This window comes from Solea solea, chromosome 1, assembly GCF_958295425.1.
Source record: "Solea solea chromosome 1, fSolSol10.1, whole genome shotgun sequence".
Classification (NCBI taxonomy): domain Eukaryota; kingdom Metazoa; phylum Chordata; class Actinopteri; order Pleuronectiformes; family Soleidae; genus Solea; species Solea solea.
Window position 1 is genome coordinate 16,758,374 of NC_081134.1, and position 16,073 is coordinate 16,774,446.

At 38.9% G+C, this 16,073-nt stretch overlaps 1 protein-coding gene across 4 annotated transcripts in view; it reads right to left on the reverse strand.

The window, feature by feature from the left end:
• pde1cb (phosphodiesterase 1C, calmodulin-dependent b) overlaps nucleotides 1-16,073 on the reverse strand; it is a 97,370-nt gene that overhangs the window by 23,314 nt on the left and 57,983 nt on the right. For all 4 annotated transcript variants that reach the window (XM_058626312.1, XM_058626304.1, XM_058626320.1 and 1 more), the window contains 3 exons: nucleotides 4,665-4,778; nucleotides 3,768-3,950; nucleotides 507-573 (listed from right to left, as the gene is read on the reverse strand). In XM_058626312.1, the coding sequence (XP_058482295.1) occupies nucleotides 507-573; nucleotides 3,768-3,950; nucleotides 4,665-4,778 (364 nt within the window). The remainder of the gene's footprint in view (nucleotides 1-506; nucleotides 574-3,767; nucleotides 3,951-4,664; nucleotides 4,779-16,073) is intronic.

Sequence of the window (16,073 nt, forward strand, 5' to 3'; positions counted from 1 at the left end):
TCTCATAAAAGAATGTAGTGAAGTTTTCATGTTTTTTACTCCAGTAACCAAACACAGAATGATTTTAATTTCCTTTCAGAGACGTAATGTTGTATTTGCTGACACATAATGTTGTATATTTATCTTTATCATAAAGAACACTGTGATTTACTTCTTTTTTGAGTGGTGTTTAAATGTGACTGACCCTGTCTGTATGTACTTCTTTAGGTACAAGATAATTCTTTCAGGTAGACACAGTGCCAATACCCTTCACTGCATCCTGCTTATCAACCTGAGTTAAGAAACGTATGTGGTAATTACTGGAGGAAACTCAGATCTGAGATAAACGTAAACATTTCAGTTTGTAATTAACCTAAAATCTACATCCCAAAGCCTAGTAGAACTGATGCCCTTGTGCAGATATGTTACTGCAGGCTGCTTTGCCATGTGTGAGTCTCTATCTGTTCACAAAGTTGTTATTTTATATCTGTGGGCTTCTGCTCAGTCATGTGTGCGCATGTCAATACCTTAAGCACGGATATGACAGTAGGGGGGTAGCTGAGTCCCACCATATTGGAGGTGCGTCGGTACATCCTGTTTGAAAGAGATAAAAACATCAAATGATGCATGCTGCTGAGTGTAAACACTGAAGGTTACTGTGCCAGGCCCAAACCACAGCTGGGAAGGTTCCCCACCAAGACTCCATTTTAATGGTCACATCACAGTTTGAAACTGAGTATAAAAGGGGGTAAAGTTAACCCTTAGTGTTCACGCGGCACGGATCTGTGCCGCATGTGCACCCTTGGTAAATTACAGCGGGAATAATACACAACTCCTGATATGGACATCCTTTGAGTGTGTGATTATAGGTCACATCTTCAGGCTTTAAACAATTTGTTTTTTTCATCTTCTTACTTGTTGTTGAGTTAAAGTTATGATTAACTTTAAATTGCTTTTTTTTTTATAAAACCGGCTTTGTTTCTTTGGACTGTGACGCATTTCCAAATTTCACAAATTAAATCTGATTTTAAAAAAGTTTGAGTACTATTTTTGCTTGTGTGTTTATATGGTTGGTGAAAATGAAAAGCAAAATATAATTTCATCAGATTGTGGTGAAAAAAAGGATATAAGACATCTATTATTATCATACGTTTTAACATACAGGTCCATAATAATTGGGACATCAACACAATTCTCTTATTTTTGGCTCTATACACTACAATGGATTTGAAATGAAACAAACAATGTGTGCTTTAACCACAGACTGTTAGCTTTAATTTGAGGGTATTTACATCCAAATCAGGTGAACGGTGTAGAGATTACAACAGTTTCTATATGTGCCTCCCACTTTTTAGGGGACCAAAAGTACTGGGACAATTGACTCAAAAGCTATTTCATGGACAGTTGTGGGCTATTCCCTCGTTATGTCATCATCAATTTAAGCAAGTAAAAGGTCTGGAGTTGATTCAAGGAGTGACATTTGCATTTTGAATCTGTTGCTGTTACATCTCAATATGAAATCCAAGGAGCTGTCACTGTCAGTGAAGCAAGCCATCATTAGGCTGAAAAATCAAAACAAACCCACCCGGATTTGGATGTACATACCTTTATATTAAAGCTGAAAGTCTTTGTTTCATTTCAAATCCATTGTAGTGTTGTATAGAGCCAAAAAGAAGATAATTGTGTCGATGTCCCAATATTTATGGACCTGACTGTAGTAATGGAAAAAAGCAGCCTAAATTCTCTTCTAAGGGTTAAGGAAACAGCAACAGCAAGTCTGTTTTTGCTAAAGGTTTAAAGGGTGATCACAATGAGGGATTCAATTGTACAGGAATTTCATCACAAATGCAAAACAAGTTGTGTAATTTAAAATTGCTATTGCTGTCTTCATTTTAAACTGAAGAGGTGGAGTGCACATTCTGCACCACACACTGTTCTACTTTTTCCTACCCAGTTAATTTCTTCATTCTTGTCTTCATTGTAAATGTAAAAAAACAAACAAAACCCTTATTGCCATGAGTGGAGCGACTGCAGCAGAGGACAGTGAGCTATACGTTGGCTAAACATGTCAGTGTAGATGTCATTCTCTGTAGTAGGGACTACAAATGAACCTTTTGCACAGCGGCCATTTTGACATGTTTTTGCAGGAGAAGCACAGGTGTTACCCATCACTTTAACGATGGCTCTGCTCAGTACACATGAGTCAGGACAGAGTGACAGTTAACTAGCATGCATCATAAAACCCAGGAAGCTGGATGGAACTCGGCCATCATTAATTTGATTATTTACACCTGTGATTTTCCGACTGTGACCTGTCAAAATGGCTGCTGTGTGCAAAGGGCCCATTAATTGCACAGCATCTGCAGAGAGGAAACGAAGAAACACTCTACATAATAATATGCACAGTTTACTTTATGCTCTATATACAGTACATTAAAATCTTTAAGGTGAGACGGACAGAACATTTAAAGTCCATCCTGTGCTCTGCTGATGAATCAATGTGCTTTGGCTTATCTTTACAGAAAGTAAAACTACACTGAACTACAGCAGCATAAACAAGAATGAATGAAATTATGAAATGAGTCATAATTATGTTTTATAAACTTACATTTCATTTATGAACAAATCAATCAAACATAAAATGAATCTGTCGTTCAACCCCACTTAAACCATACCTTGGCATCAGTCTGACACTGTTTGTAGTGTTCTACTGTACTTGTACTTCAGCCTTGAAGATTTGTACACTGCTTTGTTTTATTTATATTTATAGTTAGAAAATCCTCTATAGTCAGACCCGCCTGTCGCCGCCTGTTGATGATGCAGAATTTTTCATCAATTGATAAATGTGTACTGTCCTCTTAGCTTCACTGTATGTTAGATGTAGTCTGGCTTGGCTCAACAAGTGTCCATTTGTGTTAAAACATGATTCATTAGTACATTTAGGTCTAGCATAAACAGGTTTAAGCATAAACAGGCAACCAGAGATTGCCGTAGTGCAGACGATGAAAGCAGATCACTTCATAAGCCTCAATGCAGAACACTTGCATCAATGAATAGTGCACTGCAAATGAAATGCACCTTGTATGTGAAGAGAAAGAGTGAAGATACACTACCACATAGAACATAACAGTTCACTATATATTCTTCAGTTGTGATTTTTTTTTAAATATCAGAAAAGATCTAGGTCAAGAGAATACTCAGCCCTCTCTGTGAGAATCTAGCTCTGCCCCTGATTACAGCTTACATGTTTGAAGCTTAGTGATGTCAAATGTGCATGTTAGTGTGTGACAAAGCACAGTCTTCCAGCGGCTGATGTTACTCTGTGAATGATTGTGCTTAGCCAAGCTTACCAAAGTCCTGCCTGATGATATATGGTCTACTCAGGTGAGTGAGTCAGTGACTGCAGAGGATGCGGATGTTGTTTTAAAAAAAAAAAAAACGTTTTCAAACTAAGTTATAGAGCTTTAGATTTAATACTCACAGCAGTCAACAACAATGGATGTGACTGTTTGTGTCCTTTTATTCAACTGTTCCTATCAATATAAAATCATGTCTATTTAAATATGAAATGACAGTAAAGTAAAGTGTGCTTGTAGCAAATGCACCTAACACAGCAGTGTAAACCCTATAAACAAGGACACACAAAAGCTGTTGATGGATTTGCTTTAGGCTGCAGCAGATTACATTTCTTCAAGTTGATCAATAAAAGATCAGGGACTTCAGGTGAGGAGAGATAAAGGTGACAATATATAGGGATTCTGACTGAATGCTTGTGTGTCCTTTTTTACCTCTCAACAAATATACCAGCCTGAACGGCGTGGACGATGCTGCGGAAGCGAGGTTTTTCTTCATTGCGCCGCAGCATCAGGCCCATCTGGCGCGTGAAGGTGGAGGCCAGCCAGTCCCGCACCTCTGAAGGCACCGACTCGGACTGGATGTCGCTGAGCTCATCCTCTGTGTCGAGCAAACGTCTGAAAACGAGGGAGGAGGGGAGGATTAATAGAAGAGAAGCAAATAGAAAAAAAAAAAACAGGGGAAGGAAAAGAGACCAGAGGCTTAGTAAAATGTTTATTATTTGCTGCAGGTCTGCTTTCACAGGGGATCAAACCCAAATCCCAGCACTGTCCGTCAAACAATATCACCTCTTATGTAACATCAAAAACACCTCAGGCCTCTTGGAACACTGTGCTAAAACATTCAAATCCAATGTGACATAATTCTCCATAGCTACTCTGTTTTGTTGACATGTTCAGGGGATCAAGGGCAAAACCTGTTGGTCTCCACCCTCTGGATTCACATCACATTCATAATCGCGGTGCTACATGGACTCTGCACCAGATAGTTTACCGTCCTGAGTGATCATGCCATCGCTGGCGGCCCTAATCTGTCTGGATGGAGATAAAAAGAGGCTTAAATCCATAAGTCTGTTCATATCTCAGATTCTGGACCTGACTTCAATTAAAGACATGAACTGATCAGCCACACAAATGATGTGCGGTTGACAAATAAAAACTGAAATAAATGAGAGGAGGAACATGCCAAATGTGACGACACAGGTCTTTTTGCCACACTAATGCTAGTCATCCATTTTCCAAAGTCTGGCCTTCATTTGTTCTGCACTGTTGTTCACAGTGATTGGACCTTGTTTATACTAGTTCCACTGCAGACAGATATTATTTCATTACCTTGTCTCCTCGACGTAGACGGATTCCAGCACCGACGCCGCATACTCAAGGTTTTTCTTGAGGTCAGCGAGTGAGGCCTCTCCTCTCTCCAACTGCTTCACCAGACATCTTAATCTAAAACAGAGATTCAACACTCGTTAAACAAATGGAATTACTGCGCTGCCATGTTGACATGATAAAATAATTGCAACTCATATTCAATTAATCTGGTCTGGATTTCTGCTGCTCGAGCCAAGATTGTTTTTGCATGTGTGTTCCAGGTATTACTCATGTTGTGGGGACCTAAATCTGATTACACGGTCTCATTATGGGGACTTGTCTTCTTTGTGTGGACAAAAAGGCATGTCGCCATAATGTAAACTATTACATTTTAAGGTGGAGACATGTTGTGTGGTTAGGATGAGGTTAGAGTTAGGTTAAGGGTGTGGGAGTCTATGCAATGTTCTCTGAAGTCATGGAAACTAGACCATAGGTGTGTGTGTGTGTATAACAAAAACACAATTATGATGAGCTAAATGTACAAAGTGATCATCAGAAACCCAAAAAAATATTCTACTTTGAATAAGTGCAACATATTTTTCCTTTATAATGGAACTGAGTCTCTGTGGAATGAAAGTTGAAGTGTTTATTTTCTTGCCCCATGCCTGTATTGATGTTCAGGTGATGTTCAGGTTTGCATGGCACAGATTGGAATGGCCAATTTATCAATGCTTTATGACAAACATGTATGTATGGAGTGTCTATATAAAACGGATGTAGCCCACTGGTTTTAAGTTAGACGGAAGTAGCATTTAAATGGAGGTCTGTGGGGAAATGAGCCCACTTTTACTTGATTTATAACATGAATATCATATCTGACTCTTGCCTTTGCAGCAAGAAGACCCGGGTTTGCGACCCAGTCGGAACAAGGGCCTTTCTGCATGGAGTTTGCATGTTCTCCCCGTGTGTGTGTGGGTTTCTCCGGTTTCATCCCAGTCCCGCAACATGGGGATTTGGTAAATTGGACACTCTAAATTGACCGTAGGTGAGATTGGTCTCTATGTGGCCCTGTCTGTCCAGGGTGTACCCCGCCCTTCGCCCTATGTCAGCTGAGATTGGCACAGCTCCCTCTGTGACCCTCATGTGGAGGATACAGCGGAGGATGGATGGATATCTGATTGATATCTTACTACTGCTCATTGTTTACATTTCAAAATGGTTATAACCAACATGGCTGTTACTAATGTGGCAACTTCTGCAGATAAGTGTTGCACCATCTTGAGAGTACTTATTTTGTCACTATTGCTCTTGTCTTGTTGTCCTTATGGTTTTAAAAGGTCTTACAAAAGGTCTGTATTTCACCAGTTAACCAGCTGGCTTTACATAACGTTGTTTGATCACTGTTGTCCTTACACGTAACCTTGAAAAAGATGTTACTTGAAATGCAGTATGTCCATTTAAGCTTAAATGGGAGTGATTGACATGGGAGTACTACTACCCCCTCAGCCTCTCTCATCACAAACAGTCTGACCTGTCAGCCTCAGCTGTAATTAATAACATTAGTAATGGCTGCATGTGTCATCCGCTGATCTCGGGTATTATGCTGCATGCTGCATCACTAATGGGACGCTTAATTGGATTGAAGCCGTCATTAGGGTTAGTAGTTGTACCTGTACTTATCTTGCTATGACAAGTCAAAACATCTGCTGTTTGACACATCTGTTCAGACCTTTGATGCCTGGAGACTTGGCCTAGACTCATTTACATGTTTGTTGTATCACATTTTAAAAAAGATTGCTTTGATTGCTTTGGCCACATCATCTGACATCTTTGTTTTGTTGACTCCAAGAGTCATTGCTTCAGACAGAAGTCAAATTGCAGATTAAACGTTTGTCCAAGCCGTCATTTTACAGCATTTTAATTGAAAATGATTCATTCTGATGTATGTTTATTTAGTTAAACTAAACAGGGAAAATGAAGTGCATTACTAGTGCAATGTCACTAAAAAAAAGTCAAACCCTATTTTCCTTGTGTTGCGTTTTCAAAATAAAAAAAATCCTTAACCCTTTAGTGAATGACCACCCAAAATAGCAGCAAATAGAAAGGCTACTTAACATCAATTTGTGCACACTGTGACCTCTCGCAGTATACCACCTGCTGCTGTGCTAGAGGTCATGTGCTCCCTTTCACAGTGAATGCCCACAGAGGCTATGCTTGTTGTTGAATTATTAAGCAGAAAGGTGGGAGAGTGGAAGGTTTCAGATGCTTTCATTGATTCCTTTCCTTGACAGCGGTTGCAGTTCTACGAAGAGAAGGATCCTACATGTTTCAGTAAAGATGATTGAGGAAAAATGCTATAACCAGATCGCACAATTTTTATACACCCCATGTATACTTCAATTTCAATGATGAAAGAAAAATCTAACTTTCCTCTATCTGGCTGCGAGGCTCCAATGCTAACCTCTGACATACTGTCTGCTGTGCAATAATATCAGACTGGAAATGCTGAAAGCAGTCTGGGCATTTCTTCCAATTCCTTTGGTACGCAGCCACATCGGAATTTCCATATTCATACAGAAAAGTTTGGTGAGATGATTAACAAATCTACAAGTAGTTTGCAGTGAATCTGTGAGGCTGTAAATCACTGCGTAAAACCATGGAAACAAAAATGTATTTTACAGGAGGCAACATTTTTATTATCCATCCCTCATAATGATAATTTTCAAGGTTATCTATCTAATGGTTGTCAAGAAAAAACAACCTTGTGGTGAGAAAAGTTCAGGGGATATTCAAAGTCAGTGAGATTCTGCCTCTGGGGAACATGAATGTCTCTACAAATGATCAAGACAACATTGTCATTTTGCTGGAAGGAAAGTCATGGAATCACAGGGCTCAGTACGATTTCATTTCCTGGGGACCATGAAGACGATGTCTGACACTTGTTGACAAATTTGACTCTGACTGACGTTGTTATATCCTTGTAAAAATGAGCAGAAGTCTCTTCAACTCTTCATCTACGGCACCAGCTGCTTCACGTGCTGATGTCTCCCCCCCACTCAATAGCTTGGCTATTTTAAGAGTTAAAAGGAAGTGAGTGGATGAATTCGAAGCTGAGACTTTAGAATCACTGTGCATGTGATTTGGTTGGCACTAATAATGGTTATTAAGAACAGCTGTGCTCTTCCTCCTTCCACAAAGCAGACTATAATTCACCATACAATGTTGATTTTTTTTTCTTCTTCTTCTGTTGGTCATTTGCTTTGATGCCACGTCTTGTGGCGCGGTCGTCCTGCTATGCTGCACTTATTTGACAGCCCACATTAAATGAAGCTGAGGCTAATTTTCTGTAGAAAAGCTACAATAGACCAAACTCAATGCCCAATCAATACATTTTGTACGGACAAAAGATAATTTACAAGATGAGGAGCATCCAGGAGGGCTTTATAGTGGCATGAATGTGGTGAGATTCAGGATGACAGTTATGTGTGTGTGTGTTTAAAAAGGAGTCTCTTTATTTTCCAAAATCATCTTTTCCAATGCTGTACATTTTTGAACCATTTGAGCGGAATAACAAAAGGAAAGAGCTGTTTGCGGATAAGAGTATGTGTCATATAAACGTGTGTTTCTGACAACCAAAAACAAATGTGGCTCATTTCACCTGCCGTCATTAGCATGGGAGGCAACACACTGCGTTAATGGTGTGGGTCAGATCCAGAGTAACTCCTGGGCACAGAGCCAACAGAGGAATTCAGTTTAAGCCGGAGATAAAGCAGCAACAGCCACGTAATTTGCTGTGGCTGAACACTTGCTATGGCAGTGAGGCACTGAAGTAATTTTCTCCTTTCCTTTCATTATCAACTCCTCAGCCTGGACTCCAGACACAGTGTATAACACAGTTTTATCTCACACCGAAAACCAGCGTTTATAAGACATTACATGAGGATTTCTCCTCTCAGTGTTCTCTCTCCAGCCAAACACATTGGGTTAACAATTTGATTTTCTGATTCACATCGATCTTCATTTGAAAAAAAAATTATCAATTCATAAAATCCTGACACTTAGATCGGTCTTTTAATCTGTGCCACTTCCTGTCACTGAAACTGACACACCACAATAGCTGTTGCAGCTGTTTGGTGCAGAACTAGAAATACTAAATATGTGACTCTAACAAAACTTAAGCTCAACGATATTACCTTTTTGGACTAATACTTCCACATGCTTTTGCGTGTCGTGATTTTTCACTCAAGATGAGAGTTTAGTTTGTTTGTGTCCTCCGTTGTAACCACAGAATGTCATAACAGGCCAAACTGCACTCTCAGCACTCTCTGCTGAACTACTTTGTAATTATTTCAAATGGTCTGATGTGCTTCCGGGCTGTATATTTTGTACTTGAACATGTTTTTAAGGTTACATCTTACTGTACTGTAGACCTCCACTGCATGGTTTTATAAATGTGCATTAATGTAACAACATTGGGGTCAATTTTTAATATTTATAGTGATGCACCAGGTGAGAGAGATCCAAATTTGTACAATTTGCAGAATTACTTCTGTAAAAATGTCTTTCATAACCTGCTGGAATTGGTAGGGAAACTAAGATTATTATATGGTCATCATTTTCAATATTAATCAATTATTTGTTTAGTTACATTTTTTGAAACAAATTATTTGAGACCAAAATAAATCTGATTTCATATATTGCTAGAAAACTGCAAGAGCATTACTCACAACTAAACCAGATGGAAGCGGCAAAAAGCTATTTTCCATTGGCTGTACACAGTGACATAAACATAAATAAATGTAAATTCTGGTACCAGTGAGTGTAAAACATGAACACAAACAACATATATTATTGATTATATACAGAAAATCCTGCTGTGAAAGAAAATGCTGCTGTTAAGAAAAGTGTTAATACATATACAATACATAAGCTGACGACACTGATACATGTATTGAAGATACTGGCTCGTGTTCATGTTCTGTTCATGACTTACGGCTCATACACACTGCAGCTACTGTAGCAAGAAAGTTATTGCTTTAAACACAAATGATTGAAACAAACATACACTGTCATATATAATGTAAATACCACAGCCACTGTTTTTAAACAAAATCACTTGCTGAGTAAATTAGGTTGTTTTATTTTTGTATCAAAGCATCCCAAGTTAAACAAAAATTAGGAATGAACTGCACGTGTCTTTCTATTATCCTATATGGCAAACACAGCAAGCATCATTTGTTAATAAAAACCTGGATTTGCACTATGCAGCTCAGTCTTAAGTCTATGCTGTGTCATCAGCAAAGGCATGTTGTGTGACAGAGAGTTCATTGGAGCAGCAGAGGAGACGGCTTGTTGCCCTGAGCAGCCCCATGTGATCTTTGACGTGTGCATCCATGTCTTACTATGTGGGGTCTGCTCTTTGACAGGCTCAATATTTCACTGACAGCTTGGGTCGGCCATCCAAGCTTCACCTGAAGGAATATATATAATTGTTTTGAATGCTGTAAAGCACTGTTTCCCAATGCTGGACCCTGGGTCCCTGCATGTTTTACATGTTTTCCTGCTCCAACAAACCTGATTCAAATTGCCAGCTCATCATTAAGCTCTGCAAAAGCCTGATAACGAACCATTCAATTGAATCAGGTGTGTTGGAGCAGGGTAAACGTTTAAAACTTGCAGGGCAGTGGGTCCCCAGTTCCAGGATTAACAAACACTGCTGTCATTTGGTATTTGTGAGAAATAAAGGAGCTGTGGCTTTGGGTTTAAACTGCAGCAATATGTACTCTGTTTTTGTTTATTTGTTCCAAGTAACACTTTACTTTGGACCAAAAGAAGTACATATTGACATTTAATTTACAGGACTGTTAGATATTTTTGTTGAGTAGCGTACTTACATGTTTGACTGTGAAAGGAATAATGGAGTATAATGTGTAGGATAATGCAATGTAAAGATATGTTCACCTCATTAATGGGGCTTTATACCATTAATTTTATTTCTATATTATTACAGGCCGTACGTGTAACATAGCAAGTTATGCCGGGACACTGCCTCGAAAGTGAAATCTGCTTGTGAAGATAAAATCTGCTCGCTGGACTTTTGACAGTTTGGGGGTGGAGACCAAAGAGGAGGCGCATAGAGCGTAAATCGATTGACTCCTCCCACTTGTGGTAGTTTAACCACTTGGTAGAGATTTCTTATCCCATGCAAATTAGCCATTAATATTACAGATATCCTGTAGTCAATGTTATTCTGTGTATGTGTCTCTACAAGTCATGAAAAGCCATTTTCTGAACATTCAAGTCGAGTCGTAGAAATTACAAACTGCATGTTTAAATGAATTGTTTATCATTTACATGTAGACGCAACACTGACAAATTCCATCACCCACACACTTAACTTGCCGCTGGGTTAAGCGCGTTGGTGATGGAACATGGAAAAAAAAAACTTGACCCTCCAGCTGTCTGCCTCTATAGCTGAAGATGAAAGATTTATTTGTTTTTGCCTCATAGGGGTTAGCAGAGAGTACAGGGAGGAGATTAGAGTTGGAATTCAGACTGAAAGTGTTTTCCTCCTCTATTCTTATTGCACCCAGTTGTTTGGCCTCGACTGACCTGCTCACAAAGAAGAATCGGGGGAAAGAAATGGAAGAACTAAAATGGTCTGGTGCCAGAGTAGAGCTGCCCTGCAGTGTATCGTACCCGACCTCTTGAAAACTGTTGTGACAGCCCAAAGTGAACATGAAAAAATGGAAAATTTAAACAGAAAAAAAGTCAGCGTAGCTACAGCTGTCCCCCACCTCGGAAAATTGCTTTGTCACTCTGGGAAAAATGGGGAAAACTCTCTGCAGAGCCATCAGACAAAAAATGAAAAAAAAAAAAAATAAAATGTATCCCAGCCTGACTTATCTCATCACACCAACAGCTCTGCTTTGAGGAGCTGCAGCAACGGTCAGAGGCTATTTTCCACACAGCAGAAAGAAGAGGAGGGGAAATGGGGCTGGTTGAGCAGAGAGGAAATGAGAGCACTGCCAGGATGCAAAAATTGGTCACCGCCTGTGTTCCAATGACATTTTAGCCTGGATGATGTGTAATCAATGTCCTGGGGTCAATGTAATCACCCGGAGAGATTAGCATGCTTTCAGGGAATATACACACACAGGTTTTTTGGCTGATAAGCAGAACAAGGCCTGTAGAAACACGATGACTCAGTTAAGCCGCGCTGCCACATGTTCTGCGGTCTCCATCGTGATTTGTGACTGCAGCAGACTTGTCAATAAAACATATGAGTCAGGGGACATCTACATTCTGACAAGACAGATAGCAGCGAGGCATGAGGTATGGTTTCATCCCCAGCTGAAGTCATCATGAAGAGTAACAACTCATGTTTAGCCCAAGGCTGTTCTCTATTATGTTGCATTTTCCAGTTGTTCTATACACGAAATCCATTGGCTTTCTGTGCATTGAATAAATCCCTCAAACTGAAAATCAATAGTCTTACTTGCAAAATGACTCAAACAATTCACTTATTTATCACAATCATTGCAGATTATCGCCCCTGCGTGGTTGACTCATAATGTCAGTTCTGATGATCGATTAATTTATCATTAACATCACCTGGCCCCAGATAAGCGGCACAAAATAGATAAATTAAGGGAGTAACCAAGTCAAGTAAAATAATTGTTTTTAGGTCAGAGGAATTAAACAAAAGAGTTTAATTAATTTCAACTTTGCAACACAGCGGAGAGAAACATTGAGCCTGATGAAATCTAAGGATCACATTTTGGAGAGTAGTGCACATGCAGATTAGTTTTTGTCTGACCATGAAGAATTTTGCATAAGTCATTAACACATCACTGCAGAAAAACTCTACGTATACTGTTTGCGGTAGATACTTCCCACACTATCAAATGTTTTACAGAAAACTAAGAAATTCACAATAACTACTGATAGCAAACAAGATCTAAGTGTCTAGAAGACTTACTTAGATAGATATAGATATAATTAAATGGTGTTAAATTAATTAAAACCAAGTAAGCAAATATAGTAACATGAACCATAATATCAAGTAAAGAAAAGCAACACTATAAATACAGAGAGCAGTCAGAGAAGGATATTTATGAGATATTTATGCCTAGGCCACCTTTATATCTCGTAATGTTAATATATATAGTGTTCCATATCTGCTCATATGATGATGGTGGTGTGAAGGAGTGCAGCGGCTTCTCTAGCTATAGTATAAGTAACTAAGTAAATTATAAGGCTGAACTTAAGTTGTCTTGTTGCATTTCAGTCATCTTTATTAAATTATTTTATTCACAAGTATAGGACACCAAGACCAGGGTACCAATATATCGTTCCTCATGTTCCTTACAGGTTCCTTACATGTTCCTTACATGTTCCTTACATGTTGAATGACAAAATAAAGCTCCTTGATCCTCCTTGACCCTCCTTGATGCTTGATATAATTTCTCAGTGTCCTGGTCCACCACCAAAGTTAAATATAATTCAAATCCATCCTTCACTTTTGCAATTATGCTGCTCACATGGGCAAAAAATAGAATCTCCTTGGTGAGAGGTTACAAGAATTAAATGCATTGTCAAACATGCATGAGATCCATCTCTGTCGGACAGCGACCAAGCTGTTCTACCTGTGCTGTGTTACGGGAAGAAAGTGAGCTCCATGTTTACAGTGTATGTAAATACACATGTTAATGTGACACCCACACTGAGCGTTGGTAGCCATTCAGCTTTGGGTAGGAACAGCTACAGCAGGTCCATTATTGCTGTAAATGGTTTTGAAATTACAAACATTACTTCAATGCAAGTGAGCAGTCTCTCCACGAGCCAACATTGGTAACACCCTCAGAAGTTCTGATACCTGTTCTAAACAAAGCCTTCAAAGCCTTCCACGTGGGAAGTTGTGAATGACAGATGTGACAAGAATGGCAGGGGACAGAAGAAACCTTAAAAAGGATCAGTGGTTGGCTGAATGTAGCCCACTCATGTCAGCGTCTGCCAATCAAATCCACAAATGCACCATCAATATGGCTATGAGCACAACAAATGTAACCATTATTTTCCATTTTAATTCCAGATACTGTACATTACTTGTTAGGTAAATACATTTTAGAAATCACACCAGCACTTTATATTAAGATTAAGCACAAAATTAAAAGTGCTGTTTAGATATGGGTTAGGGGTTAGGGTTAGACAAGTTCAAATGAGGATCTGAATCTGGGAAGGAAAGTGATTTAAGTGACTTTGAAAGTGACATTTTTGCTTTTGTTTGCTCAGAAACTGCTGATCTACCGGGAGTTTCACGCACAACCATCTCTAAAGTTCACAGAGAATGGTCCAAATAAAAGAAAATATCCAATGAGAATTGGTTTTGTGGCCCTAAATGCCATGTTAAAGGTCATAAGAAAGTGGCCACACTGGTTTTGAGGTAAGAGACTGGCAACCGTGACTTAAATAGCGTAAAAAAGACGATCTCTGAATGCCTGAACACACCAGGCATTCAGATCATTATGTGATTGTCAAAATGTGCACACACTAAAAAACTATTTGGGTGATTGTAGTGCAGGACGTTACATACATAACTTTGGAGTTAACACTAAAATTGGCCAACGTTACTCACAGAGCATACACACTAATGTACTAATCATGAGCTATAACACAGCTGTGTAGCATGACATACAACAGAGACAGCGTGTCAGTATTACAGACTTTATCTCTTAACCTCAACCTTTCATGTGCCGTACAGCTGTCTTTAGTCATCGGCTCCATTAGAGGCAGTGAAAGGTTTTGACAGCTTTGCATGCAGTTGTGCAGCATTGAACTTTGTGCCAGGGCATTTGTGTAGAAAAAAAAAATGCAGATTGTTAAAGGTAAAGAAGGGCATCCCATATCCAATTCAGATGATGTAAATCCACCTTTGATCTGATGAAATAGATGTCTGGTGCTTTGGACAGAGTCATCTTTTGGGGATTATTTTTACCTCTGTGAGTGTTAATACTTCACATATATTAGTTCAGAAAGGAGAGTAGCTATGGCACTGCATATAAAAACAGTGTGTTCTCATTAATACTGTGGTTAAAAAAAAAAGAAAGTAAAATACAATTTCCATGATATTCTGGATCCAAATTGTTCAGACTTCAGACACAGCTGTCATTGCACTATGGAGAACAATCTTATTTTATTTTATTTTATTAGTTTTTATCATGCTGTTATTTGTTTTATGTCTTTTAATCTATTTCATTTGTTTTTATAGGTATTTTATTGCCTTGTATGAGCTGTTATGTCTTTTTTTCATTGTCTTTTATTTATCATTCTGTACAATACTTAGGTCACTCCTGTCGTTTTTAAAGTGCTTTGCAAATAAAGTTGGATAGGATTGCACTTGAGAATACATGACACTGACCCATTAATGATATACTTTAGCGGCACCTTCAACAGTAGATGTGGCAGGACAGAAAAAAAAGCACTTTGTGGAACTGTCGCTTGGATTTCTCTATTTCTTTTTTAGATAGAACAAATCTAAACAGGCTAAACATCCATCCTAATATTTAAAATAACAATGATATCACTACTGCAATGATGTAGCTCGCAAAAGGAAAGGGGAACAACATAAAACTAGGTGGCAAATGGTGAATAACTGTTTATTTTAAGAGGAAGGCATGTGAATTAATAATGACAACCAACCACAGGTGAGTAATAAATAATTAGAAACAAAAAAAGCACTCTAGTCTTTCACTTTACTAAATACTATCTACAACACCTAATGTAACTAAACATAAAATAAATCCTTCATGGGTGTTAAGTGGACAAATAAGTAATTTAAGGGGCCCTTCACGTCATCAGTCATGCACAAATCAGAGGGGTGCAACATGCTGCACCAGTGAAGCCAGAAATCAAAGTGACCAATCACAAGAAAGGCTTGTAATGATGACAGAAAACACTGGATGGAACATGCAACTTAAACTGCATCTCAAAATGTGGAAGTTGGTATTCTGCTTCATCTTCACTGTTAAATAGAGGCTAATAAACTTAATACAAATGTGTGTTTTTTTAAGAGCAGGTATGCATGTATTTGTGTCGCCAACATCATTTTTTGGTTTTTTATTCCAAACTACATTTGGTTTAATCCTCGTAAGCAAATTGTGAGTTCAGATAAGTCATTTGTTCTGCAGGCAAATACAAAAAAACGATGACAGCTGCTTAACAGAAGTCAGAATGATAGCGGGATGACAGTTGCGTCACAGTGATGCCAGGCTGTCTGTACACCTGTGTACCTTGTGTGCATGAGTGTGGGCGCTCTGATCTGCATTTTAACAGCATGATCTAATCCCCATGTGACAGAGTTACGCAGCTACAGCAGGGATTGGGAACACCCTCTGGAGCAAATAAGTGCATGGCCTGCAGCCAGAAGGA